The following is a 27,926-nucleotide window of genomic DNA, read 5'->3' as shown; positions in this document are numbered from 1 at the left end:
ATTGTAAAAAAAATTAAGTTGGCTACTTCGCGGATTTCACCTATCGCTGGTTATTTTTGGAACGTAACACCCGCAATAAACGAGGGACCACTGCATTACATAAAATAAAGAGATTAGTTAGAGGTCGGCAACCTGCCAGAGGTTAGAATTAAGGCTAACCATAAACCTATTAATGAATATACTGTATGTTTTAATTTGACCTCTCTCAATTACATTATAGTAGGAGGAGCTAAAATGGCTCTTTTGATGTTGAGGGTTGTCGACACCTGGTCTTTGTGAAGGTGATCCTAGTTGAACTAAAAGGTCACACCGGTTTTTTTTTTGCCTTTGGCTCTTTATGATGTCAATGAATGGGGATATCGCAGACACACATCTCTGCCTGTTAATACAGAAACCCACCCACCTGCTGCTTAAAGCTGTTTATGAGGGGCAACCAATCAGAAGAAAGCTGTCTGAAAGACTGAGGGGCTAAAATGGCCTGTTTCAACCAGAGAGTGAATGGCAGGGCTGTACAGAGGCCCAGTATATAAATAAAACAGGATTATTTCTAACTGTGACTCATTCAGAGCTGCTCTAGTAGAGTCCGGAAATGAAAAATTGAAGTCAGCCATGAATTGTTTTTCTCACTCTTTATGGGGAAGTTTGAGCTCAAAGCCTACTATACCGCTTCATATAAGCTAAACTTTGGTGTGGTGGGGAGTTAGCTGACAGTATCGCTTGGCCACAGTTCAGATTATTTGTACCCAGTCTGGATGCAAAAGACCTCAGTCTTTTAATGTAAAATCCTGATAAACACATACTGTTTGTACTTTACACTGAGATGTAGGCTGCTGTGTTTTAGTGTGCGTGTGTTTGGGCTTTTATCTTTGTAAGAAGGTTAGTACAGTTTGGCGAAACACCCTGTAAAGGGCTGCTTGAAGTCTTCAGGTTGGGACTAGTTCAGGTTAATGTTTGGTTGTAATCATTCAGTTTAGGGCAGTGGGCTCAAGACAAGAGTGTTTCTCAGGTGCAGCCTGTCTTAGTTCATCTCAGTTCAGTGTGCCGCCTGGTATGCAGCTAAGCCTTTAGTAAGCAGTTGCAGGATAATGTTCAACATGTTGCTGTGTCTGAGCATTTTTCACATCGCTGAGTGATATAGCAGAGAGAGGCAGGGCATAAAATCACAGGATCCACTGCTTATTAATGCATTTATTCATTTATGCGTATACCCCTCTTCCTCAATTTTCTCTCACTTTTTTAAGGACACAGTGCACACCACGCTGAGATATGCCAAGTTTTCAGCTAATAGTTCTTTGGGAATCGCTGGAATTGGTGCAAAAATGCTATTTTTATGTCATCTTTGGCATTTTTCATAGATTCAAGTAAAGAAAAAAAATGTATTTTTGTGACAGTCTGCTATTAACAAAGGGCCTAAAGATAACATTTAAAGTTGGTTCTTTGCTAAGTTGTCTGGTATGTGTAAACACAACACTGAATTATCTCTTAAGGTTGGTTCTTTTTATATCATTGAATGATTGATAGTTGAGCGTTCAGTGGCTTAACAAACTGAAAAAGTCAGGCACAAGTGAAAATGAGCGAAAAACCTTCAGACAACCTGGAGAACCGTTGCTTGAGACCACTACAAGGAAATGTGGCTCCTCAGAAGCAAATGATAAAGAAATTAGGGGAGGTTCAAGGCCAGCAGTATCTGTGTGCGTTCTCAGTCATCCAGATCTTGGACGTCTTAATTAGACTTGTTTTTTAGGCTCCTGAAGATGTTTCACCGCTCATCCAAAAGGCTTCTTCAGTTCTAAAAGATGGGTACGACTCCTAGGGCGATGTCTGAGGTGATAACCTCACTAGAGTTTAAATGTCTGGGACTTCCCATCAGCCTTTCACACGAGAGGTGAAACTTCTTAAAGAAGCTCAGTTGCCTTTAACTCGGGCGCTTCCTCGTCTGGTGTAACGATGAAAGTGGCGTGAAGCCCAACAAATCTCCAGGTGTTCAACTGTTTTTTAGCTTTGGTGACTCCTCTAATTATGTTTAGCAGTCTGTATGTAATAGAGTAGTAATAACAGAAGGCAGTAATTTAAGACTTCGCTCTCTCTCACTTATTTTTCCTCCTCCCTTCAGGTTAAATCTGGATTTTAATTTGCTTCTACACATAAAGAAGAGAAAAAGAAAAAGAAAAGTCTGTTGATGTAGGAGGACTTTTCTTCCGGCTGGTCTTTTATTCAGTGTTTAGCTTTTGTTTCAGACAGTCCACAGTAACAGACGTGTGTTATTGTGTGAAAGGTGATGAGACGGATGTTTTTCCACCTTTATTGCCAATATATTGCAACACAGAATGAAATTTGAAGGCAGCATTTTTGTTTTTTTGTCTGCATATGTCTGCACGAATTTGTCTTTGTGCATATCAACATTGAGTGCGCAGCATTCTTTGTCTCATCTGGACAAACAGACCCCCTCAGGTCAAAACAACTGAGATATCAGATGTTTATCACAGCACAGACGGAGAGAACAGGAAGCACATGATGGAGGAGGAGTTGGATGGGTTAGAACGGAGGGACCAGAAGTAAAAAGGGCGAGAAATCGTGAAGTCGTGAAGAAGAAGAAGAAGAAGAAGAAAGAGAGAATAGAGAGAAAACCATCATCCTGCTATTTTTTTGAAAGTTTGAATGAGATATTGGCTTCTCTTTATTATTTTAGACTGAATTTGTTGATTTTGTTTATTGTTACTTTTGGTAAATACCAAATTTCAACTACCAGTGAAAAAACTGCTGTGATCTTATTTTGCAAATTGAATTTATAGTGACACATGGTTCGTTCTAGCTGTTAAATGAGTGAGCATTTCCCAACTTCAAGCTTGCTAACATCTAAAAAAATGCATCCTGGAGAAATGCAGCACACTGTTTCAGATTGACCTGCCGTGTTTCCTCTGCAAGTCTTTACCTTTTTATCCTTTTTAATGTGGTTTAATGCCAACAGGTAGCTACACAGCTGTGACACTTGTGCCTTTTCACTGTGTCTGCTCTCATTAGAAGCCATTTAAAGGGGGGTGGGGTGTATTTAGGAGAAACACGGGCAGGATAGGAACCTGCTGTGACCTGCCTGCACATTCGCTTAAAATCATATCGCTCAAGTCTGGAAAAGCAAGCGAGAGCATGTTCAGCCAGGTTTGGGGATCTGAACCAAACCGCTGCTAAGCACCACTCTCAGCGCTCACAGTTTAAACGTAACTCGCGCACAAACACTGCTAAATCGCAGGCAGCGTGTCTGAATTAGAGCACAGGGTCAAATTTAGTTATTATTTGATGTAGTGTTTAATTATGTGGGGAAATCGTACTGCAGTGGCACGTAATCAGTTTGAGTGATATTACAACAAAAAGTGTTACAACTGCCTCATAGTGCACAGCAGGGCATGCCTGTAAGACCTATAAAATCCTTTAAAATGCCAAAAATGGGCCGTTCAGAAAATACGGTAAACCAAATAAACCTAGAGGTGCACTAAGACGCGCCTTAAAGAGCAGAAGCATGAAGCAGGTGAATGAGTGCAAAAGGCTCAGCTGCTAATCCCTAATCTTTGCATCATAAACTCTTATCATCCGAAATCCAAAAGGAAAAAAAAAAAGTTTTACAGTATCATGCACAGAGCACAGCTGTTTGTGTCCCTTCCCTCTGTTTCACATTCTCGCAGATATTAGAACAGACGGTATGATCCTGTTTTGTCTGCAGCAGGAGTTACAGCCTAAATATGAAGCTCTCTGCTGTGACACACAGGAACAGTTTAGCAGTGGTACACTGACTCCATTTATGTGAGCGTGGAGGAGTTTGACGGATTTCATTATTTTAATGTTTTCATGTAAAATTTAGCTTAGCTTTGAGGTAAATTATAGCTTTTGTGATTCATTTGGATGAGTGTTTCTGTAAGATTCCCTAATAGCGGAAAAGGAACCAGATATTTGTTAGTTAAAGGTTTTGGGTGGGTCACATTTACTCTTCAGTGCTCTGAACTCTCTTTAGCAGCTTTCTTGTAATTTCTTTTCTAGTTCTCCAGACTTCTTGATGACATCCAGAGCTCTTCTTTGGATGTTAACTGTCTTTGGATGATCTCACAGTGCTTCAGTAATGTTGAGGCCTGCGCTCTGGGGAGGCCAATCCATGCCTGGTGGTGTTTCGTTATGCGTTTTTCAGTCCATGCATGCTTTAACTGCACTGGCAGTGTGTTTGGAGTCACCATGATTTACAGATATCTGTAGACACTCCCTGTTGTACCTCTCTTGTCATCTTTCTTAGACATACTGATGATGATTTAAACCAAAAATGTGGATTCATCACTCACATAAAACCTGTTGCCAATGTTTTGCAGTCCAGTTCTTGTGTTATTCGTCCAACCTCAGCATTTCTCCTCGTTTCCCTTTACTAAGAATGGCTCAAGACTTTTGCACAGTACTGTACATTTACTGCAAATTTTGGTCCAAGTGATAGCTGCACTAGTCCAAGGAGGAACATTGCCCATTTTGTTATGCATGCTCTTTGAGGCTGCACATATTTGCAATTTTTGACTTATAGGCTAACAGCTTAGAGCCCGCAGCACACAGTTTTGTTTGTTTATAATCAGACACGCTTGATTTTATTCAAATGTGAAGTGAAATCACAACCTTCCCTCCCTCTGCTAGTTTTCAGTAATCTTACTTAACACTTTATTTGCATCAAACTGTCTCCTGCCATTCCTCCACCCTCTCCTACCTGCCTCTGCTCAGTCTATCCCCGGGCTACACATATCCAGGTATTCAGCTGGCAAGCCGCCGCACCCCTCTCTAATTTCTCGTTGCCCGTAGCTACAACACAATGTGGCCAAGTGTTGATGTATGTAGAGCAAGGAGTCGGGCATGTCTGAACCTGTTGTAAAAAAGGGCCAGTCCCAGCCAGGCCTTGTTGCACTATGGCAGGTTGTCTCCAAGAGGAGAGACTGCAAATCTCTCTGCTTACATGAGGTAATTGAAAGAATTTGATGGCGTAAGTATTGGGAAAAGCTACCAGTTTATTCTTATTGGTGCATGTTCCTTTGCCATGTAGATATGCACCAGTTTTGATAAATATGTAGTGGTAATAAGAGCTTAAAATTCAACTGTTAAATGATCTATATGAGCACACAAATCCATGAAGGCAGACCGATAGCATTCATGATTTCTCATGATTTACAACATTTTGTTAATTATTTGTAGCATTTCACACTCCACACTGGCTGCATTGGTTCCTGCTGTCTGTAATGCTGACGTCAGTGTCACAGTGCTTGTATACTGCATTAAATAGTAATGGTGATTCAGGTATTATGTCAGAAAATTTGATGCACTATAGGCAGAACCACATGGCCCACAGTTGGCAGTCCACTGTGGGGTACCCACATTCCAAATGGGCAACATTGTTATAGGCTCCACATGGCTTGGCCTACCTGGGCCTCACATTGGTTTTCAATCTCGATATGCCAATTATTGCTGGAAGACTTATGCTAAATGCAGATGCACTTTGAAGCATTAGCATATTTAGCTAAAAGGCTCGGACACCACACAGTTTCTGGCTCATTTGTGCTGTGGGTCTAAACCTAGGGGACTCCCAAACACTTTGTGCGCTTCTTTCAGTCACCTTATTTCACAGCTCGCTGAGCTCACCAGTAGATACTGCCCTCTGCTGACAGTGAACTACAACTCATGACCTCATTATAGCATCTCGTTGTTGAAATTAGTACCAGTGGTATCCATTATACTCAGTCCAGTCCACTCACTGCAAACTATGCTCAGTTTGGATTTCAGTTGGGCTCATGAATAGTATCAAAAATGAATGGCAGTGTCTTTTTGACTCAGTTGTTTTTCATTCTTGTCACTACTTGCTGTCCATTCAGTATTTGTGCTTATGTGCTCTAAGATTTTCCTGATATCAGAGCCAAAGCAGACGTGATTTCAGGACATCTATGAGAATACGCTCACGTCCTTCTCAGTAGAGTCTGATTAATAAAGTTCTCCTTGTGTGAAAAACCCACTGTGAAGGATAAGGAAAGTTTAGCCTGTTTGCTGCGAAACAAAAACAACAGTATTATTAAGTATTAATGTCCACCCACCTCGCTGGAACGTCTATGATGAATACCCCTAAAACACCTCCTCCATCTGTTTAATCACTGCAGCACCACAACAGTCTTTTTGTTTTGGTTCAGCACAAGTGAAAGACAAAAACCCCACTGCTAGATGAAAGAATGGAGCAGTGGGTGACGTGTGTTGTTACAGATGTAAAGGAGAATGGGTTGTTTCTATGTGTGATCCCAGCAGGCTTCAGTTCTTTAATTAATGCGTGTCTCAAATGACGCATGACAGATGTTTAAGGTTACTTAGCAGAGCTTGATATGTTGATCCAATATTGGTTTATCAGTTCCAAATGCTTGTAGCATGTACTGTGCCAAAATGGTAAATGGTAAATGGTAAATGGCCTGTATTTATATAGCGCTTTCTAGTCCCTAAGGACCCCAAAGCGCTTTACATATCCAGTCATTCACCCATTCACGCACACATTCACACACTGGTGATGGCAAGCTACGTTGTAGCCACAGCCACCCTGGGGCGCACTGACAGAGGCGAGGCTGCCGGACACTGGCGCCACCGGGCCCTCTGACCACCACCAGTAGGCAACGGGTGAAGTGTCTTACCCAAGGACACAACGACCGAGACTGTCCGAGCCGGGGCTCGAACCGGCAACCTTCCGATTACAAGGCGAACTCCCAACTCTTGAGCCACGATCGCCCCAGCACTGAAACAGACTAGCACAGGTTGTCCAGCAGAGGGTGCTAAAAAGGTTCTTTCTTTTCTTCTTATTTACTTTTTTTTTTACAGTAAATATATTTAGAAATATCTTTTAAATCACGTGTTTGTGCAAAAACTTACAAGTTTTAAAGCTGACCCTTACAATTATTTTCCTAATTAAAACAAAATCGAATGCTTTAAAATATGCAGAATAAAAAACAAAACAGTGGAATGTGATTAAAAAAACCCTTTTATGTCCAAATTTTAACTCTATTTTATTCAATTATTCATTACAAAGGAAAGCGTGTTGATACAGTTGTTTGATTTATTCTCTTCTTTTTTCATATTATTCTTTAGGCTGCTTCCTTTAGGGGTCCCCTCGGCACATCATCTGCCTCCACCTCATCCTCTTCTATCCTCTTCTATCCCCAGCAATCCTCTGCGTGTCCTCCATCACTACAAATATTTGCTGTATATTTGTCTCCTGAGTTCACTGTCGTGTCTCATTGTTCAAATCTTAGATTCAGTTGACTATATGTAGGATTTTAGTGTTGGTTTAATGATCTATCTATATTTCTTTTTGTAGAAGAAAGCGAAGGTTGTAAGTTTCAGTTCATATATATATATATATGTATGTATATATATGTACATATATATATAAAACAGCACACACCAGCACACATGCAGGTATGCAGGTAAGATTTAACATCCTCTTGTACTGGATATCCTTTTTAATCTTTAATGTTTTATTGTTGGATCTAAATGAGGAAAAAACAGAGTTTTGACTTGCTCAGCTGCAGAGTGATCAGTTGGAAACCTGTTTTTATTTGAAACAGGATTTTAGGTGAGGTAATAAGAGTGTATTTGTATCTAAATGTAACACAGAGTAAATGGGTCATACAGCGTGGGTAGGGCTGGACGGATGGTGGTCAGCAGCCCTGCAGGATCTCTCAGCGGGAGGTCACAGGGGTCAACACTAGTTAGGCCAAATGAAAAGAGAAGAAAGGAACCAAAGTTGTGTTGAGGGGTGGAAAAAGGAGGAATTCCCAGGAATATCAATGGAATTCCTGGACTGGCACTGTGGCACGATGGTGTGTAATGTGTGCGCGAATGAGTTTGACACGCTGCGTTCGTCGGTCGGGGAGGTCTTCCTCTTCCTGAGAGCCACTGAGTCAAAGCACACACGTCTGGATTTTTTGTAGAAGCCAAAATATTTAGTTTGTTCGTCGCATTTGGGGCATCTTGAAGTAGTCAAAGTCCAACCGCGATGAAAGGGATCAACGGTTTGGAGCCTGGAGCGCCATTCACCGTAACCACACACACAGAGGTGCAACACATGGACTGGGACAGATGTATGCTCAGACACGAAACAGCACCTTCACAATATCACGATACTGTTTCATGTTAGATGGTCTGTCCGGTCTCTGTAACAGGTTGTGGTTATTTTTTCCATATTTGAACTATAAGGAAACTATAAAGCCACAGATTTGCTCGCGTGTGGCAAAAACCTTTAATGTTTGTGGTCATTTATTTACTGTTTATTTGAATTGACTAATATTTCTCATTGAACACACGGAAGCATCTACCTTGTTCCTCTCGCTCTATAATCCACTGACCAACAAAGGTGGGAGATTTATCAAAATCTTTCAAATGAGCAGAGGTTTCCATCACAACTGCAGCTACTTCAAAAGGTGCACAGAGAAGAGAGGAAAGATGTTAAAGCTTCTGCAACACTAATGATGTATTCATGCGTCTCCAACAACCATTGAATGAGACACTTAAATGATCACATGATGACATCTAGTAGGATCATTTATCAGAGGTGCTCCAATTTTTGATTGATTGACTTCAATCTTTTTGTGCTTCTGCACCCAAATGATAAATGAACTGCACATGTGCTTTCTTACCACGAGTCTCATTCATCCATTCACACAAGCACTTTTAACCTAACTTTCACACACTTGTAGGGTTCAGCATCTCGCTCCACATGCAGAATATCAGAACCAGGCCTCAAAACACCTTCCGATTGGTAGTTGACCGATGCTTGGATGTCATTTATTGTTTTCACAGGCATAAATAAGCTGATCTTTACATGGATGGTACATCAGTACATGGATGTCGTGGATCTTATCTGGGTGGAAGAAGCTGCAGCAACTAGGAGATGAGATTTTCTGAAGAACCCCCTTTTTACCCCCTATACCAGCTCTGATATGGTGATTGTGTCTGAGTTGCGATGCCTATCATTCGAGAGTCGACTGCACCGAGTCCAGTCCACCTCAAGTGCAAACATAAATGGTTAATGGCTATCATGTCAGTCAAAAATCGAGGCTCAGCTCTGCTCTCTTAAAAAGAAGAGAGGTACCATCTTGTGGCGCTTTGCTGCAGTTGCGTTATTCAAGCTAGTTGTTTACAAAGTTCAATTCTCAAGAAGCAAGATAATCAAAAATAATGGGACAGTAAGTTGCTTTGAGATTGTTATAGCTCGGATGACGATGATTGAACCAGATTAGACACCCACGTCTTTCCAGCAGGCCGGAGCGAACACGCTTTGTGCCGTGATCGGTGTGAGATACAGGCGTCATTTAACGATGTTCAAACAGGGACGCGCTCTCTTGCTGTCTGCGCAGCTGTGCGTGCTGTTTACGAGAGTGTTTGTGTCTGTTTGTCTGCTACATTAACGCATATGTGCGTTCTCATGGCAGGGCAGCGTCTATACGTGTCTGATCGTCACTCTTTGATGAGTGTCGGGGGGGAATTCCAGTCTCGCCAGTCTAATCCTCGGGTACATGCCTTCCTTCCTTTTTCCTCCTCCTCCTCTTTCTCCTTGTCAGCTCACCCAATCTCACCTGGATCGTGTGTCCATCACTTCTGTACACACCTGTGAATGTACTTTATTGAATTTATTGTTCAATTGTTGTATATATGTGTCAAATTTATATGCAGATTCACATGAAAATAGGCAAATTTAAGCATTAAAGTAGCACACATACTGCTCCAGAAGAATAGAGCACAATTCGTTTTCAATTATACTGAATTTGGGAATTCGTAACACAGTTAAAATATGTTGTTGTAAATACTGTTCATAGACCTTTATGTCTGCTTTTGGGAAGCGCTACATTAACTGCAGTCTGGTGCTGTTTCCTGGTAGTCCTGCTTCTCAGTGTCGGAGCTGCACCGCTGCAGTTTTCTGGCTGTTATTACCTGTCCTATACAGACCTCCAGTGGTGATCGCTGGTAGCTTTAGCTCTGCTCAGGCCTGGTTGCTTGGTTGGCGTGAGGGGAAAAATTAAGCTGGAGCTGTGGGGAGAGAGTGAGGAAAGAGAGTTAAAAGAAAGAAAGAGTAGAGCAAATATCTGCAGTTCACTGACCTTTCTAAGTGGATTACATGCCCCCTCAGTGCTGTGGGGGCAAAGAGAGAGGGAGTGGACAGCATGTAAAGGGAGAAGGATCTTTTAACACTGTGTTTAGTCCGATTTTTTTTTAAGCCACCTGGTTTCTTCTTAGTTCACCCTTTATTTTTAGCCAAATTTGCTGTAAAGTAAACAGCTCACCTTTATAAGTTGCATCCTCTTTGTGATGAAGTGAAGATTTCTGGCAGCAGAGTGGCAGATGGTGTTCGGACACACCTGTTACTTGAAGTCAAACATCATGATCGAGGATGTAGAAGAAGATCTCGGCCACCTTTACAGCTTTTACACTGAGAAAGGCAAATTTCCTTTTCTGGATTAGCATTTCAGTTAAATTTGAAATCTGAACATTTTCTGATTTCACTGAAAACTTCAGTCAAACTCTGATAAACCCACCAGACTTTAAAGCACTTCTTTTCTTTGTCTTTTCTCTGATTCATTTTGATCTTGTCACTGGATACTTTTTGGATCAAATGAGGAGCGATAAATAAACATCAGAAATAAATACCAGAGCTTTTTATTAATTAGTTTTACATTGTTTTTAGTTAAATACTGAATCGTAAATGGTAGACGATCATTTCAAAAGTAATAGTGAAATTTAAAATGAAAGCATTTTTATTTATTTTTTGTAAATGACTGCTGCTGACCCACCCACTGTACTTTTACAGCCCTGCTGGGGGAAGTGGCCCACTCTTTTAGGGATCACTGCACAAGTGATTGCCAGGCTTGTTTTTATTATTCACAAACAATATATATGCAGCCTAGCTGGACAGTTTTGTAAATGTTTTTTGTATAATGGTGGTCTGTGAGAAGAAAAATATATTTGGTGGCAGGCAATTTCTGTCCATTCGTTGCACACTAGAAGCAACCATTGGGAAAGACAGCATTATATGTGCTTTATATGTGCTTTATATTGCAATGTAAAGACCCTAAAATATAAGAAAGAAACCCCGTATGGTGACAGTGGGAAGGAAAAACTCCCTTTTAACAGGAAGAAACCTCCAACAGAACCAGGGAGGGGCGGCCATCAGCCATGACTGGCTGAGGGTGAGGGGAGGAAGACAAGACAAAAGACATGCTGTGGAAGAGAGACAGAGATTAATGATTAATAATTAATTGCAAATTCAGTCTGCACATGAGAAAAGGCTTTATTAGGCGGGACATACAGGTCCAATAACATTTAGTTTGAAAGTTCACGTCCCACCTATACTAGTACTATAAGAACAAACCAAGTCCAAATCAGCGCTGTTGCTGGTTTAAGTGCACATCTCCAGGTTATTCGAGAGTAGCTGAGCGTTTCAGTGATTTTAAGAGCAAGCAAGCTCTGTCATGCTTTTTTGGTTAAATGAGTGTGGAGAAAAGAGGGATGAGTGTGGAGAAAAACAGATGGATGTAGAGAAGGATGGAGCCTGAGCTGCAGGCATGGGCGTGGGAGAACAGACAGCATTGAGCTGAAGCAGACCAGAGGCTAATTTGGAGATCCAAGGCTTGTAAAAACAGCCCCACGCACACAGAGACACACACAGATGCATTTAGGCATGTGTGTGTGTGTCTACTGGTGATCCCTCTGTGATCCCAGACAGCACTTTGCACCAGTTGTGAGGTAAAATCATGCAAGTGTCTTGCTTTGGCCTTCATGCAGCTCAGGATAGTAGGACTGTCTTGCTTTTTATATAATCAAGGGCATATTCTCTATACACACACACACACTGGCAAATGTAATGTAAACATGTATGCACTGTTTTTAAATGTGTACACAGAACAGCAAACGGTGAACTGTGTGAGAGTTTTTCTGAAAGGTTTAATGTGTCAAAGATTAATTGTGAAATTCAATTTTATGGCCTTGATTTTAGAACTTTGACCCCCAGGCCCTTCTGGCCAACATCTGTTGGTATCTGCATTTATAATGCAATTTTGCATGTTTACTGCTTTTTATTCCAGAATCTTTCCGATTTCTTAGACTTAATGATAAACTGATGAACCAGGAAATGCACACAGAGTTAGTTGCTTCCACTCTGTGCCAGTAAAACAAGAACACCATGAAAAGCGTCAGCTCAAAGATGGACACGAAAAAGTTTTTGCAGACACAGAAGAATGTCTGCCTGTCTGTCCACTCTCGTGCGCTCTCTGCCTCTCTGTCTTTCTCACAGCCTGGCTGCCTGGCATGCGTGCAATCGATGCCCGTCTGGCATTCACTGTGTCAACAGGCATGGGAAAAGTTAATCAGCAGCTTGGCACTCCCACTCCACCCATCCATCCATGCATCCACCCATCCATCCCTCCCTCCTAGTTTTTCTTAACTCTCTCAGTCTTTAGTCCTTAACAAAAAGTGAATCCAAACAGCTAACGGATGGGAAGAAGTGAAGTATTTTGGAAGATAAACGTGCTTTCTGTGAGATAAAAGCTTTATTTGATTTGAGTTTAGAGTACTGTTTGGCCTCGCCAACCTTGCAGCTGCGATCTCACCAGCAAACAAATCTGCAGGAGAATCCGCTGACCTTTCTGTTCCTGTGTGGGAAGACGTGTGCTGTAATGTGCAAAGTGTAATTATGCAGCGCCCCCTGGTGGCATGCTGAAGCATTTGCTGAAGTTAACTAAATTTACTGTATGGTTTTGCGATTCTGGAAAGGAGTTTTGACTGATTTTACATCGCTGAGGCTGCAGATTTGGCAGGAAATTAGGACAAAAAGGAGACACGGCAGACACATTTTCAGAACCCAGAAAGCTGCTTTCTAGCTTTTACCTGCTTCCTCCACACGTTTGATTTGGTGGACTCTTACACTGGATGCCTTTCCTGATGCAACATCCAAAGTATTTGTGTCTGTTCCTGGGAATCTTTCGCTTGTTATGGAATTGAGAAAACTGACTTTAGAGCCTCTATTTTCAGAACACTGGAATGTAGTTGTTAGTTTTATTCATCGTTGGAAGTGTCGCTGATGTTTTTTGTTTGAGTAAAAGTCAAAAGATGCTCATTTCTCTTTCTCTTGTTTTTTTTTAAACAGGCTTGCCATGGATGTGCAGGATCCAAATGTGACTGCAGTGGAGTAAAAGGAGAGAAGGTAAACACAGTGTCACACACTGACACCCGGGGTGTTACTAGTAACCACCGGGTTGTGAATGTGAGGACACCACACACAGCCAGTGGGTGTACCCTGAATACTCCCGTCCAATTAATGAACATATGTGTTATTCACTCTGACCTGAAATTTGTGACTGAGTCCATAAACTCATCAGAGGAAAGTTTACTGAGGGCGCAGAGTCAGGGAGCAAAGGCCCGACTTCTCATAGATTTCTTACACATAATTAAAAGCAACACATATCTAAAAAAAAAAACACGCACACAAGAAACAGTTTTTCTTGGGATAACTAATGAAATCTTCTTCTTCTTTTTTTATTATTATTCTATAACCCGACAAGTGGCGGTCTTACAGTGAAGTCTGTATGTAAGTTGAACCAGTCAGACTTATCACAGGCTGAAACACTATAGCCAAAATAACAGACACGGGTCTTTAAATAATAAATAATGTCACAGAATCATAATCAGTAGCAGAAATATGAATTGTGATTTTTTTAAATTTTGTTTCTGTGGATCTTACATTTTGCTATGGAAGCTCACACATATTTTAGAAGGCAGCCTGGCTCTATTTCCGGCTTTCATCATGTTTTGTTGCCTGTGATTGTACGAGCTGGAAGACGGGAGGAGCTAATGTTTGATAAGATACCAAGACAGGCAAAGTTTTCACATCATTTACGCCGAAACATCTCAGCCTTTGGAGAAAAAACTCACACGTCTAATTCAGCTCAGTTCAGTTTATTCATATAGGGCCGAATTACAACGACTGTCGCCTCAAAGTGGTTTATATTGTAATGCAAAGACTCCTCAATAATTGAGAAAAAGCATTCAAGAACTCAAGACAGCAGATTTTATGTTGTCAAATATGTTTTCAATCCTTCTCAGTATATTTTAATCTCCTCTCATTTCTATGAATAATAGTGCAATACTGCAGATTTTGGTATCGACCTGATACTAAGTAAACACAGGCTTGTATTGCAGATATTAATACAGATACTATTAATGCATAAAGGAAGCTTATGTAGAGGGGAGAGCAGTGTCATGATTTATTAGATGAATAATCATAATTTGACAAAAGCAAACACATTTTAATGACCACTACATCACTGGGTCCATAATAATTAGTTAATAAAACAAAACACACCTTTCAGATTTTGATGCATTTTGTAGTTTTTGGAGGCGTGTAATGTAAATATGCATCTCTCTAAACCGTCTGTTGTTTAAATGTGCTATAGGCTATAAATAACTCTGCCTTTCTTTTATGACCAGACTCAAATTAAATCTGAAACTTACCATAGTTATCTGGTCTTAAACCTCTTAAAATAGAATCAGTTATTTATTCCAACTTAAATGTGCGGAAACACAGAGCCTGCTGAGCAAAAGCTAATGTGCAGCTGTCCAGGTACAGAAGGTCTGAACTGTGTGTAGCTGGGAAGCACACAGAAAACGTTATAATTACATTTAAATATGAAACAAATGATTGTTTGACTGTGTCATTGCTTGCAGGGTGAAAGGGGTTTCCCAGGTTTGACGGGACAGCCAGGCGTCCCAGGATTCCCTGGACCAGAAGGACCAATTGGGCCCAGAGGAGAGAAGGTGGGTTTGAAGGGCAAGGAGACGAGAAGAGAAGAGGAACTGATTTGAATTGAAACTCTGAATATATCAGTTTCTGAGACTTGGGCTATTTTCTGACTTTGGATGGTGGCAGTGCATATACATATGAAAAACAATGAGTCACTGTTACTTCATTAAAATCTGTGCCTGTTCTGCCTGAGTGATTGAGTAAATAAGCCGAACAGATTAAAAACAAAAGATGTTTCAGTTAAGATAAGATAAGATAAGATAAGATAAGATAACTCTTTATTGTCATTGCACAGTCATACATAGTACAGTAGTACAATGAAATTGGAAAACTGTCCTACGTCGGTACTACATATAACACAACACGACACGATATGACACATCACAACGCAACACAAACAACACAACACAGTATATTAACTTAGAAATAAAAAAGAAGAATATGTGTTATGTGTATTGCACACTGTTATTATTGCACATTAATTATTATTGCACCTTGTTATAAATATAAATATTATTATTGTTATTGTTTTAAACATTGTTACCTCCCCCTAAAAAAAGTCCAGGCAGGTAGCCAATCAGGTCAGCTATTTGCATTGATCAGGGCTATTGCCCTATTGTAAAAGCTGTCCTTGAGTCTGTTTGTCCGGGACCTCAGCAGCCTGAACCTCCTGCCAGACGGCAGCAGCTTAAACACCCGGTGTCCTGGGTGTGTACAGTCCCGTAGGATGCTGCGTGCCCTCTTGAGACAGCGAGTGCTGTACAGGTCCTTCAGGGAGGGAAGAGGATGTCCAATGATTTTTTGGGCCATATTGATGACCCTCTGGAGTGCCTTTCTGTGTGCTGTGGTGCAGCTGGAGAACCATACACCGATGCAATATGTCAGCACACTTTCAATGGAGCAGCGGTAGAAGACGGTCAGCAGCTCCTTCTTCAGGTCCATTTTTCTGAGGATTCTCAGAAAGTGGAGACGCTGTTGGGCCTTCTTTAAGACCGCAGAGGTGTTAGAGCTCCATTGGAGGTCTGTGTCTATGTGCACACCCAGAAACTTGAAACTGGAGACCCTTTCCACGCACTCCCCGTTGATGCTGACAGGCTGCAGCTCGGACTTCCTCCTTCTGAAGTCAACTACCAGTTCTTTTGTCTTGGTGGTATTGAGGTCCAGGTTGTTATCTACACAACAATCTGACAGCCTCTGAACTTCAGCTCTGTACGCCGTCTCATCTCCCCCTGAGATGAGCCCCACCACGGTGGTATCATCTGCAAACTTGATGACTGCGTTGTCTGGGTGGGTACTAACACAGTCATGTGTGTACAGAGTGTACAGTAGGGGACTCAGTACACAGCCTTGTGGAGAGCCGGTGTTGAGGCTGAGGGCTGAGGAAAGATGAGGAGTTACCAGGAGTTACACCAGGAGTTACACTCCTGGTGATTTTTCTTTGACTCTTGCAAAGACCTCTTTGGGGAAAAACCCCAACATAAGGCTCTGGGTAACTTTTATGGGTTTTTTTTACAAACTACTGTCAGTCAACAAACTGACTAAATAATCAAGGACAATAATGTGAATAATTGCTAAATATTTAGGTAGTTATGTCATTACATGTATAGATGATGTTTTCCTGCATTGAGCATGTTTCCTGCAGTCAAAAGGTTTTCTGCACTCCATCCAAAAAGGGTTTGGCCGTCCCCCTGCATAAGTATAAGATACATTTTTGTTTGTCAAAGCATCAAATACAACTGGAAATTCCACAAACTTCAGCGTCTTCGCGCTCTTGAAAGTGATATAATGCTTTTTAACATGCATAAGTGTTAAAAAAATGGCTCGCCACTGCCAGGTGGTTGCCATGTAACATGATAATGTTATAATACACTTGTGTATAATTCAGCTTGGTTAATATGAAGAAGATGTTACTGTTGTGAATTTGAAGTAACACTAAGCATTCAGGTGTTGCAGGTCCATAAACACTACAAATGGGCAGTTTTAGGCTGTTGTTAGGTGGTTGCTAGGCGGGATAATATCAGACGTAGATAAGAACCTTCAGGCGCCGACGCTGCTCACGCTGTGCTTTACACAAATCCTGAGCAGTGTTGAATCTATTTTAGCATAAAATCTGGTACTGATGGTTAACTTTAACCACATTCTCACGCGAACACTTGCTTTTATACTTTATACTTTTAGTTTTTAACAGTAGTCCTGTTTGAATATTTACTTAAGTAAAGGACATGAATAAGGTTTCCATTACTTCTACAGCAATAATACTGTAGATTCATTACTTGACTGTTACTGGTCTTTGATGCTGCTCACAGTGTGGAGTCAAAGATGATCAGGCTCATCATTAATGCTTTCTTGTTTGTTCTTTCTCTCAGGGAAGTGATGGACCTCAAGGACCAGGCGGTCCAAAAGGAATAAGAGTAAGTAATTCCCCCATTTTTCCTGGTTTTTGCTTCCCTGTTACATAAACAGGATGACTTTTTAGTGCTTTCTCAGCACTGAATAATTTGGCATTGTAATGTTCTACTTGGCCAGCAGGTGTCCCCATTTTACCTTATTTATAACAGTCAGCTAGGTCCTGAAAAAACTCAACACTGGATTCTTTTTTTTCACATTTCAACTTTTAAATGACACATTCTTATTTTTTTTTCTCTCTATTAGGGGCCTCCAGGAACACCAGGATTTCCAGGAACACCAGGACTTCCAGTGAGATATTTAAAGAGCTAAAATAATTCTAGCTAGCTCAAAATCATGCAGCATTTATGGTTAAACTTCCAGTTTTAATTCCTGTTTATCAGGGGCTACCTGGACAGGATGGTCCTCCAGGTCCGAGAGGAGTGCCGGGTTGCAATGGGACAAAGGTATCTAATAAAAATGTCTATAATCAAGAAAGCAAGTTATAGAAGAGAAATTTATTAAAGCCCAAAATGAGTGTTGACACTCAGCGTATCTGTCTTTCTATTTTTTTTCCTTTTCCTGTATTAGGGTGACAGGGGTTTCCCAGGAAGTCCAGGAATCCCTGGGCAGCAAGGATTTCCAGTAAGTCACTACAGGAGGAAGTCTGCATCACAGTGATCAGCTCCCTGTCTGGTTTTGTTTTTTCAAACTTTTCTATTTTTCTCATTTACAGGGTCCACCTGGTCTGCCAGGACAAAAGGTAAAAATCAGCACACACACATTTTGTAACTTTGTTAAACTAAAAACATGAGACACCTTCAAACAGAATCAACAGGTCTTCATATTTTATTGCTGTCAGGTTATTGGTCTGAGGTTTTTCAGAGATTTGTTGCCTTTCTTTTAAATTGGCTACTTCCTGTAGTTTCCTAAAGATGCTTCTTCTACTCACTAGAAACTGTCTTAAGGATGATAACTACACATAACAAATGTGAGGAAAGTGTATTTATGTTTCATTTGTCTAAAAGAAAAAAATCTCGGCTAATGTATCGGATTTTAAATCACCAAATATTGTTTCTTAATGCTCTTAATGGTAAAAAATGATTTAAAAAATATGACTTAATTTTCAAGGTTTGAATTCAATTTTTTAAGTTATTTCCTCTACAAGCTAGAAACAAAAGAAGACCAGATTATCACTTACTTTCCTATTGTCTCATATTTATAATATAATTTGTATGAAAATAAATGAAAATAATTGTTGCATTTGGGCAAAATACTCATTTCAGATCTTAGATCCTTTTAAATCTACTTCTTTGTTATTCTTGTCATTCATTGCTCTGAATTAAAAACATGATATGTCAGCAATTTCTGTACTAATATACAGATTTGTATCTCACTGTAGGCTGATATATATCTACAGCTTTAGAAGCACCACACAACTCAGAGGAAGGCTCTAATCTGAAATGTTGACTTGACTTTGAACTTGTTATGGCTGGTAGACCTTAATTTAACTCGTACTTAATAAAGTAAATATAAATTCCCTTCTCAACTGGGGAAATGTAGAAAAATACGTGTGTGGATGTGTGTTTTTACAAACAAGCATGCACGTTCAGGTTTAAAAGGCCAAAGTTTCTAAGGAAAGGCCAAGGAAGACAATTATAAATAAATAAACATTACACATTAAAAAAAAAGTTCTGTTTTGAAAATGAAACCATGGAAAATGATTTTTTTTAAAAATCACTTTTTTTTTATTCATGTAAACAAAAAACACAACATGACAACAAACAAATAAGAGTTTTACTAATTTATTTGTCAGTGTTTGCTGTGAAACTCACAAATGTGAAAGCCCCACTGCCTCTCCTTTAGGTTTCTATAAAATTAATTTCTATCATTTTTCTAACTTTTTTTTTTTTACTGACGTCAAGTTGAGTTTTTGCTGTATTTGTCCACTAGATGGTGCTCTTTGACATTGTTTGCTATTCAGAAGCAACATTTCCTTTTTTCCCCCTCAGGTTCTTTCCCTTTATGAAGACAAATGTATATCTGATTGTCTCTTTTTCTTTTCTTTGCAGGGAGACCCAGGTGATGTTATCTCCACCAATCGTTTCGGAGAGAAAGGAGCAGTGGGTTTACCCGGTTTGCCAGGAGGTCCTGTGAGTGAAATATTCTCCTTTCAGAAACACTGTGCTGCCAAAGCTAATTTACACATTTAATTAAATTCTCGTGCAGATTCAAAGGTCAAATACGTAAGTCAGAATGATGTGTGTATAAAAAAACAAAACAAAATGAATGAATGAACAGAACTTGAGCTTTAGATGTCAAACTGTTCTGTTTAATTTTGATCATTTATATGCTGAAATATGACTAATACTGATGTTATAAACATAAAGCCATCATATATCAAGGTGTCTGCTGTATTTATAATTATTGACATTATTTATTTGTGCTTATGGAAACATTTTTAGAGCTAGGACTGTAAGTCATAGGACTGTAATTTCTCACACACTCACAGAAATGCTCACAGACTCAAACAGAATGAAAGGAAATATGCAGAAGCAAAAGGATGAAAATGTTTGGGGGGTTTTAAACTGTATGTTTTGCCAATTCTCTGTACATCTTTTTCCTTTGTGCTTTTATGTCACAGGGCCGACCTGGACCTCCAGGTACACAAGGTCCGGTAGGTCCCCCAGGACCCAGAGGCTTTGAGGTAAAGTGAAGCTGCTACAGCGTAAACCTTTTTTCATGAAAGGTGCACAAATAGCATCAGATTGAAGGCCAACTGTTCTCGGTTTGTTTTTCAGGGTCGTCCAGGTCCTCCTGGTCCACCCGGGCCTAAGGTGAGATCAGACACTTTGTAACTGATCTTTAGTAAATAAAGACAAAATGATAATACATTTTGAACTATTCTTGGTCATGAAATATACTCCACTGAGCCTGAAGTGACAGCCTCCCTCTGTTTTTTCTCAACAGGGGAATATGGGTTTGAATTTCCAAGGACCCAAAGGAGAAAAGGTACCATAATCGTCACTTTTTTACTAGAGTTATGTTGAGTCTCTGCCTCAAGCTCGTCTTCTCGGAGCTTTTACTGAATTACTAAACCTGCCACTCTTTCCCTGCCGTGACCATAGGGTGCACCAGGTTTGCAAGGACCTCCTGGTCCTCCAGGACAGGTTGGGGAGCAGACGAAGCCGGCTGAGACTGAAATTCAGAGAGGAGACAAGGTATAACTATTTTAAAGGCATAAAAGTGGTGAAGTATTCCATTTGCCACAGAAATGAGGACTGACGAGACTAAAATTAGATTTTAAATAGAGAGATTTTACAACGTGGGCTGTTTAAACCAAGTTTAAAACTCAGTATCTCTTGCTGACAGATGGGAGTCACTCGCTTTATTAACAGATTTTCCATATATATGAAAAAGGTCATTCATATTTTCCATAATGCATGTATTTTACATTGCATCAAAATGCCTCATCTTGGCAGTACCGAATCATTGCTCATAAAAATGCATTAAATGTGTGTGAATATACAGTCAGGTCCATAACTATTGGGACATCGACACAATTCTAACATTTTTGGCTCCATACACCACCACAATGGATTCCAAATGAAACGAACTAGATGTGCTTTAACTGCAGACTGTCAGCTTTTATTTGAGGGTATTTACATCCAAATCAGGTGAACGGTGTAGGAATAACAACAGTTTGCAAATGCGCCTCCCACTTATTAAGGGACCAAAAGTAATGGGACAATTGGCTTCTCAGCTGTTCCATGGCCAGGTGTGTGTTATTCCCTCATTACCCCAATTACAATGAGCAGAAAAAAGGTCCAGAGTTCATTTCAAGTGTGCTGTTTGCATTTGGAACCTGTTGCTGTCAACTGCCAAGATGAGATCCAAAGAGCTGTCACTATCAGTGAAGCAAGCCATCATTAGGCTGAAGAAACAAAACAAACCCATCAGAGAGATAGCAAAAACATTAGGCGTGGCCAAAACAACTGTTTGGAACATTCTCAAAAAGAAGGAACGCACCGGTAAACTCAGCAACACCAAAAGATCCGGAGGACCACGGAAAACAACTGTGGTGGATGACCGAAGAATCCTTTCCCTGGTGAAGAAAACACCCTTCACAACAGTTGGCCAGATCAAGAACACTTTCCAGGAGGTTGGTGTATGTGTGTCAAAGTCAACAATCAAGAGAAGACTCCACCAGTGTGAGTACAGAGGGTTCACCACAAGATGTAAACCACTGGTAAGCCCCAAAAACAGGAAGGCCAGATTAGAGTTTGCCAAACGACATCTAAAAAAGCCTTCACAGTTCTGGAACAACATCCTATGGACAGACGAGACCAAGATCAACGTACCAGAGTGATGGGAAGAGAAGAGTATGGAGAAGGAAAGGAAGTGCTCATGATCCTAAGCATACCACCTCATCAGTGAAGCATGGTGCTGGAAGTGTCATGGCGTGGGCATGTATGGCTGCCAGTGGAACTGGTTCTCTTGTATTTATTGATGATGTGACTGCTGACAAAAGCAGCACGATGAATTCTGAAGTGTTTTGGGCAATAATATCTTCTCATATTCAGCCAAATGCTTCAAAACTCTTTGGACGGCGCTTCACAGTGCAGATGGACAACTACCCAAAGCATACTGCAAAAGCAACCAAAGAGTTTTTGAAGGGAAAGAAGTGGACTGTTTTGCAATGGCCAAGTCAATCACCTGACCTGAATCCGATTGAGCATGCATTTCACTTGCTGAATACAAAACTGAAGGGAAAATGCCCCAAGAATAAGCAGGAACTGAAGACGGTTGCAGTAGAGGCCTTGCAGAGTATCACCAGGGATGAAACCCAGCGTCTGGTGATGTCTATGTGTTCCAGACTTCAGGCTGTGACTGACTGCAAAGGATTTGCATCCAAGTATTAAAAAAATGAAAGTTTGATTTATGGTTCTTATTCTGTCCCATTACTTTTGGTCCCTTAAGAAGTGGGAGGCACATATGCAAACTGTTGTAATTCCTACACCGTTCACCTGATTTGGATGTAAATACCCTCAAATAAAAGCTGACAGTCTGCAGTTAAAACACATCTCGTTCGTTTCATTTGGAATCCATTGTGGTGGTGTATGGAGCCAAAAATGTTAGAACTGTGTCGATGTCCCAATATTTATGGACCTGACTGTATATAAAAATCAGTTTATGCCAGAGTAATAAATCACAGCCACATGATGGCAGCAGAGAGTATCTATGCCTGTCAATCATATTTAGTCATTTCATTTAGTAAAGAAATAAAAAACACCAGACGGGCATTGTGTAAAAAGTAAATAAATTGCGTAAGACAACATACCAGATGTTTAAACTGAGACATTATTATGACACAAATTATTAGTTCATTTTGAATTTGATGGCAGCAACACATTGCAAAAACTATGAGAAGGGGAAACAAAAGGCTGGAAAAGTAAGTGGCATTAAAAAGCAACAGCTGGAGTAACATTTTGCAACTAATTGGACTCAATGATTGGCAAGAGGTCAGTAAAATGATCTGGTATAAAAAGAGCCTCTTAGAGAGGCAGAACCTCTCAGACGTACAGATGGGCGGGTTTATTTGCAACAAAAATAAATCTGCATCTGGTGGGATCATTTCAGAATAAAGCTTTGAATATCTCATTATCTACCGTACATAATATCAAAATGATTCAGAGAATCTGGAGAAATCTCTGTGTGCAAAAGTCAAGGCTGAAAAACACAGAAACACTCACAGAAATCTCTGTCTGTGAACACATTTCAATTTGCCAGCTGCAAATGCAGGTTGAAGCTCTACTGTGTAAAAAAGAAAAAGAAAAAGAAGCAACCATATGTTAACATTATCCACAAACACTGACACCTTCTTTATGCCAAAGCTCATTTAAACTGGACTGAAGCAAAGCCTCCAGACTAAAGAGGAGAGGGTCTAAGGCTGCGTTCACACTGCAGGCGAAAGCGCATCAAATCTGACCCATAATATGCGACCCATATCCGATCATGGTATGACTGTGTGAACAGCACAAATCCGATATTTTCAAATCCGATCTGGGTCACTTTCTTATGTGGTACTGAATCCGATACATATCTGATGTTTTAGAAAGCGACTGCTGTGTGAACGGCCATGTCGCATTAAATCCGTCTTTTGCGTCACTGACACAAGACAGACGTCAATTATCAGCGCCGGAGAAGACATCGCGAACGCTTCCTGGCCATCCAGTGTAGATGTTAGTGAAACTGTTGGGAAGACAACGTGAACATTTTATTTGTACTGTATAACTATCCTTTGAAGCACCGGTCCTCTCTAAAACAGCAGTAAGGATAATTATTAGGCCATATGTAAATAACAAAATAACTTTATAACTTAAAGTAAAATTGGGAAACGTAAAGTCCGAAACAAGTCTTTATTATTCTTGCTCTTGCTCTTGACGAAGGCGGTTGCACTTTTCTCCTCCTCCTCCTCCTCTCCTCTCCTCTCCTCTCCTCTCCCTTAGCTTCCCTGCTTAGCCTCTTGTGTCCTTGCCTAGTCTCGTGTTTTTTGTATTACTTTTCCCTGGAACACTCTCTCACAGTCTGTTCTCTAAAACCTAAAAGAGGAATTATGGATTTGATCAACTGGTCCCTGAATGCAATTGACACCCTTTTCTCAAAGAGAAGTCTGGGCTCGGGTGAGCCTGAGTGCTGAAGATATCTACCTATTCGGAACCATGATAACAGGGTTCTTGCTGATCGGAGCTGGCTTGGCCCTGGCTTATCGAAGATTAAAGGAAGCCGAACCGGCTGTTCAAACCCCCACAAGGCTGCCCGCTGGGATTGAAACGATGGGACGAGGTGTGAGTTTCTCAAAATGGGCTCATTGAGTGCAGCACGGATAAGATCTTGGAGAAGCTTACGGCTGCCGTGAATACTCAGAATAAGACCTCTGAGTGCAAACTGGATCACATCTTGGAGAAGCTCACTGCGGTCGTGAGTTCTCAGAAATCGGCTCTTTGAGCACAAGTATGACAACATCACGGAGCGTAAGGTTGATAACATCATGGAGAAGCTCACGGCTCTCCAACAGGAGATTGAGAGACCAGTGTGTTAGAACAGCTTTGAAATTCATATGAGTTGTTTGCTCTAAAGTAAAAACCACCATCACTTCATGCAGATACCCCTTTGGCGCCAGCTGCGGTCTCAAGGCTGGAGCTGAACAACACCGTGATAACGACTGTGTTTAGACTGTTCCTCCCATTCTATGCAAGGCCACCTGGGTTGGCTGGAAGACTGTTTACTTAGCCTGGCAGGGCAAAGGACACTGTCTCAGCTGAACTCTGGACACACACACAGACACACACAGACATATACACATGCAGATATACACTCATCCCCCCTCCAAACGCCTTCGACGCTTATTCCCTTCCGATGCTGACGGTGGATCAAGAAGACCAGCACATAGGCTGCAGGCCCGGATGTACTGTCTACATTGGCTGTCTCTCACCCTTTACCCAGCCCTGTTGCTTGTCATGTGTTTCTTTGGTGCATTAAGAGTTTTTTCATGTGCTATGTGCAGAGGTGTTTTTTTTTCTCTTCTCATACTGATCTCCCTGTTGGAGCTCAGTCTGGGGGGAGTTATTTTTTCTCCTTGTCTTTCCTCATGTTGTGCATTTTCCATTGTTATACCTCTCTGACCTGTCTTCCCCATGTGATGTTTTTGTGTAATGTATGTATGGTCGGAGGGTAAGATGGCGCCGCCATATAGGTCAACAGCCTTAACATGAAATTTCCCCTTGTGGGACTAATAAAGGTATATCAATCAATCAATCAATTATATTAAGGGCCATCAGTCAAACAATACTGTTTAGTCTGGATCTAAACAGAGCGCGTTGTGTGTGACGTCTTCTTTTGCGCATTCGGGCCGCTTTGAGGGTTCACACTAGAGCGCGTTTGCTGTCACATTTTATTTGTAGTGTGAACAAGCAGACAAAAAAATTGGATTTGATCAAAAAATCGGAATTGAGCATTAAGACCTGCAGTGTGAACATAGCCGACTTGTTATGCCAAACCAGCCAAATAGATTTGGTTCAAACTCTAAAACTCATTCTGCACTGATTCTGATTTTTTCTCTTTATTCTGCAGGGCGACCAAGGACCTCCTGGCCCTAAAGGTGATCCGGGTTTACCGGGACCTCCTGTAAGTATCTCCGGTCCCCTGAACCAAATTTAACTTCACACATTAAGAGTCCCTCCAGAAAACAGACAAAACATTTAAGTTGCGAGTTGGAAGAAGCGGAGTATCTAGTGTTCTTGATGGTGACTGTGGTGTTTATATGTCTCTTTATCTCACTGTAGGGTCCCTATGGTGGGCAGAAAGGAGAAAAGGGAGAACCAGGAGAGCCGGGCAAACGAGTAAGTACAGCTCTGGAATTTCAAACAAATCCTGTCACTAAACTTAAGTAATTGCCCATATGTTGCTAAAATATGTCTGTTGCTCAAAAGTAAACTCAATTCTGAAGCCCTCAATATGTGTACAAGTGCAAGAGTGTCTGGAACCTCATCTCTGAAATTTGGTTCAGACAAAGAGGAAAGGTGTTGCCCAACTGTCTGAAACAATCTGACTATTTTACAGGGTTTCTCTCAGCTTTTTTGTGTGTATACATGCAAGTGAAACTTTCTGCAAAGAGGGAATTCCCAAACATATTTGCCAATATTCCAGTTTGTACATGTGATTCCTTCAAGACTGCTAAGAGACAGCAGAGCCTGAATTCCTGGGTTGAAGCAGTAAGAAGAGACCAAACGGGATCTATGACGCAGGGTTCATTTGACTGTTACCAGATTGTATGTTCAGTATGTATTTGTAGAACATGTTCTCCAAGCCTTTTAAAGGCATATTGAAACCTTATCAATAAGCCCAAAACTCCAGGTAAACCTTCAAACAGCTCTTCATAGATGTCAATACAGGGTAGATATGAACACATACACATTGTTCTACCGTACACACAGTCATGAAGCCCGGTGTAACGTTGTGAAGTAATAAACAAGACCTTGCAGACACCTATTGACTCCAGTCGCATGTGCTGGGATGTCAACCTGACCACAGGCCTAACTCAATCAAGTGAATGAGTTAAATATTTATATTTAACAGAGCTATGAATGTAATTTTTATTATTGTAAAACTGGACATTTTAAGAAGGGAGTCAATCTCAGAATTTTTGACTCCCTTTTGGAGTCAGCCTCTAGTGGCCACTGGAGGATGTGCAGTTTTTGCCAATTTTGTACTGCTTCAATATTCAACTCTGGAGGTGTCCCCCTTGGTGCAAAGCCTGATCACCATGTTTTTTTTTTCCCCTTTTGCAGGGAAAACCAGGCAAAGATGGTGATCCTGGTTCTCCAGGATACCCAGTGAGTTCTGCCAACAAACTGCACAATTTATAATCCTTTTCTAAAATGTTTTATAACCTTTTCCTAACGTTCTTGTATTGCTTTTTGTCACATTCAGGGGCCCACTGGAGAGACAGGCCAGCCTGGTGTTCCAGGGAGGGATGGTGAGACAGTAAGTTTCTTCCGAATATTTTGAATTCTACGAGTCAAACATTAATGCCATGAACTGTGTAAATATCACTCTTTCTCATTTCAGGGACAAAAAGGTGATCGTGGATTCCCGGGTCCACCAGGGGAGGTGAATGAGAATTTATATTTCATTATTTGTGGAATATTTGTCTTACACTTGAACTCTTAGCACCATTTCATTGTCTACTTACATAAATACAATGCTGTGCAAATATCCCAAACCATCCTTCATTTCTTTGTAGTTTGCTTCAAAAATATAAAGAAATTAACCATTTTTCCTTGGACATTGGAGGCTTATTCACTTATTTGTAGTTCATTTTGAAAAGTGCCACCAGACTTTGATCCACTGATTCATTGTTAGTGAGCCCAAGCACACTGTCAGTGCAGTAAAAGCATAGCTGTCAGAGTCTGCTGCGTGGCAGGCAAGATAAGGACCCAAACGCATGATCACAGGACACAGGAGTGGAATAGAAAATAGGGATGAACGATATGAGGAGAAATCTAATATCAGAATATTTTTTGGCTATATCGGTTTGAGCCCCAACGCTCCCAGTATTGGGGGCAAAAGGGATGAGACCTCTGAATTTCACCTGAAGTTCATATAAACCATCTCTACAACCACTAAACAAAATGAAAATGACAAAACAATTAAAAGAGCAGTTACATAGTTTCGCAAAATGTGCCTAAACACAAACAAGAATCCATGAGGTCACTCAGCTTCATGTAACCAAAATTCACTGAACCAGCCGCAAAAGAAGACCGAAAATGTGCTTCACGTTCGATAAACAATAACATGGAATCATGCCGTTTTTCTCTGTTCCTCTTGCTGATAGCTGGTAGCTCGTATCACAGCTGGTTTATTTGAACTTTTCTTTGGTGTGTTAGGAGACGTTTGCATGTGGAGTTTAAGATGGTCTTAATTTTGCAGTGGATGACTTTTCAGCTGGTGGAATAAATAAATAAGTACTGCCACCTATTGGGCAATGGTGTTACAACATGTTTTGCAGATTACTGCATTTTGTTCGCGATCCTCCTTGTGAAATCCAAACGACAGCGAGGCTGAATCTCCGGGGTTAGTGATGCATTCGCAGCGTGTGGGAGAAAAAAAACTCACAGTGAATTACGTGCAGACAGCTTAATATTTC

General features: G+C 40.8%; 1 protein-coding gene across 3 annotated transcripts in view; it reads left to right on the top strand.

Moving 5' to 3' along the window:
* col4a5 (collagen, type IV, alpha 5 (Alport syndrome)) overlaps positions 1-27,926 on the top strand; it is a 71,083-nt gene that overhangs the window by 18,516 nt on the left and 24,641 nt on the right. For all 3 annotated transcript variants that reach the window (XM_005464061.4, XM_005464063.4, XM_005464062.4), the window contains exons 2-18: positions 13,181-13,237; positions 14,758-14,847; positions 17,200-17,244; positions 17,486-17,530; positions 17,623-17,685; positions 17,810-17,863; positions 17,955-17,981; positions 19,291-19,371; positions 19,863-19,925; positions 20,020-20,055; positions 20,189-20,230; positions 20,347-20,439; positions 25,352-25,405; positions 25,564-25,620; positions 26,569-26,613; positions 26,711-26,764; positions 26,849-26,890. In XM_005464061.4, coding sequence (XP_005464118.1) covers positions 13,181-13,237; positions 14,758-14,847; positions 17,200-17,244; positions 17,486-17,530; positions 17,623-17,685; positions 17,810-17,863; positions 17,955-17,981; positions 19,291-19,371; positions 19,863-19,925; positions 20,020-20,055; positions 20,189-20,230; positions 20,347-20,439; positions 25,352-25,405; positions 25,564-25,620; positions 26,569-26,613; positions 26,711-26,764; positions 26,849-26,890 — 948 coding nt within the window. The remainder of the gene's footprint in view (positions 1-13,180; positions 13,238-14,757; positions 14,848-17,199; positions 17,245-17,485; positions 17,531-17,622; positions 17,686-17,809; positions 17,864-17,954; positions 17,982-19,290; positions 19,372-19,862; positions 19,926-20,019; positions 20,056-20,188; positions 20,231-20,346; positions 20,440-25,351; positions 25,406-25,563; positions 25,621-26,568; positions 26,614-26,710; positions 26,765-26,848; positions 26,891-27,926) is intronic.

Source organism: Oreochromis niloticus, linkage group LG3, assembly GCF_001858045.2.
Source record: "Oreochromis niloticus isolate F11D_XX linkage group LG3, O_niloticus_UMD_NMBU, whole genome shotgun sequence".
In the NCBI taxonomy this organism is placed as follows: domain Eukaryota; kingdom Metazoa; phylum Chordata; class Actinopteri; order Cichliformes; family Cichlidae; genus Oreochromis; species Oreochromis niloticus.
Note: the sequence above shows the minus strand (reverse complement) of the source record. Positions and strands in the feature narration are given on the sequence as shown.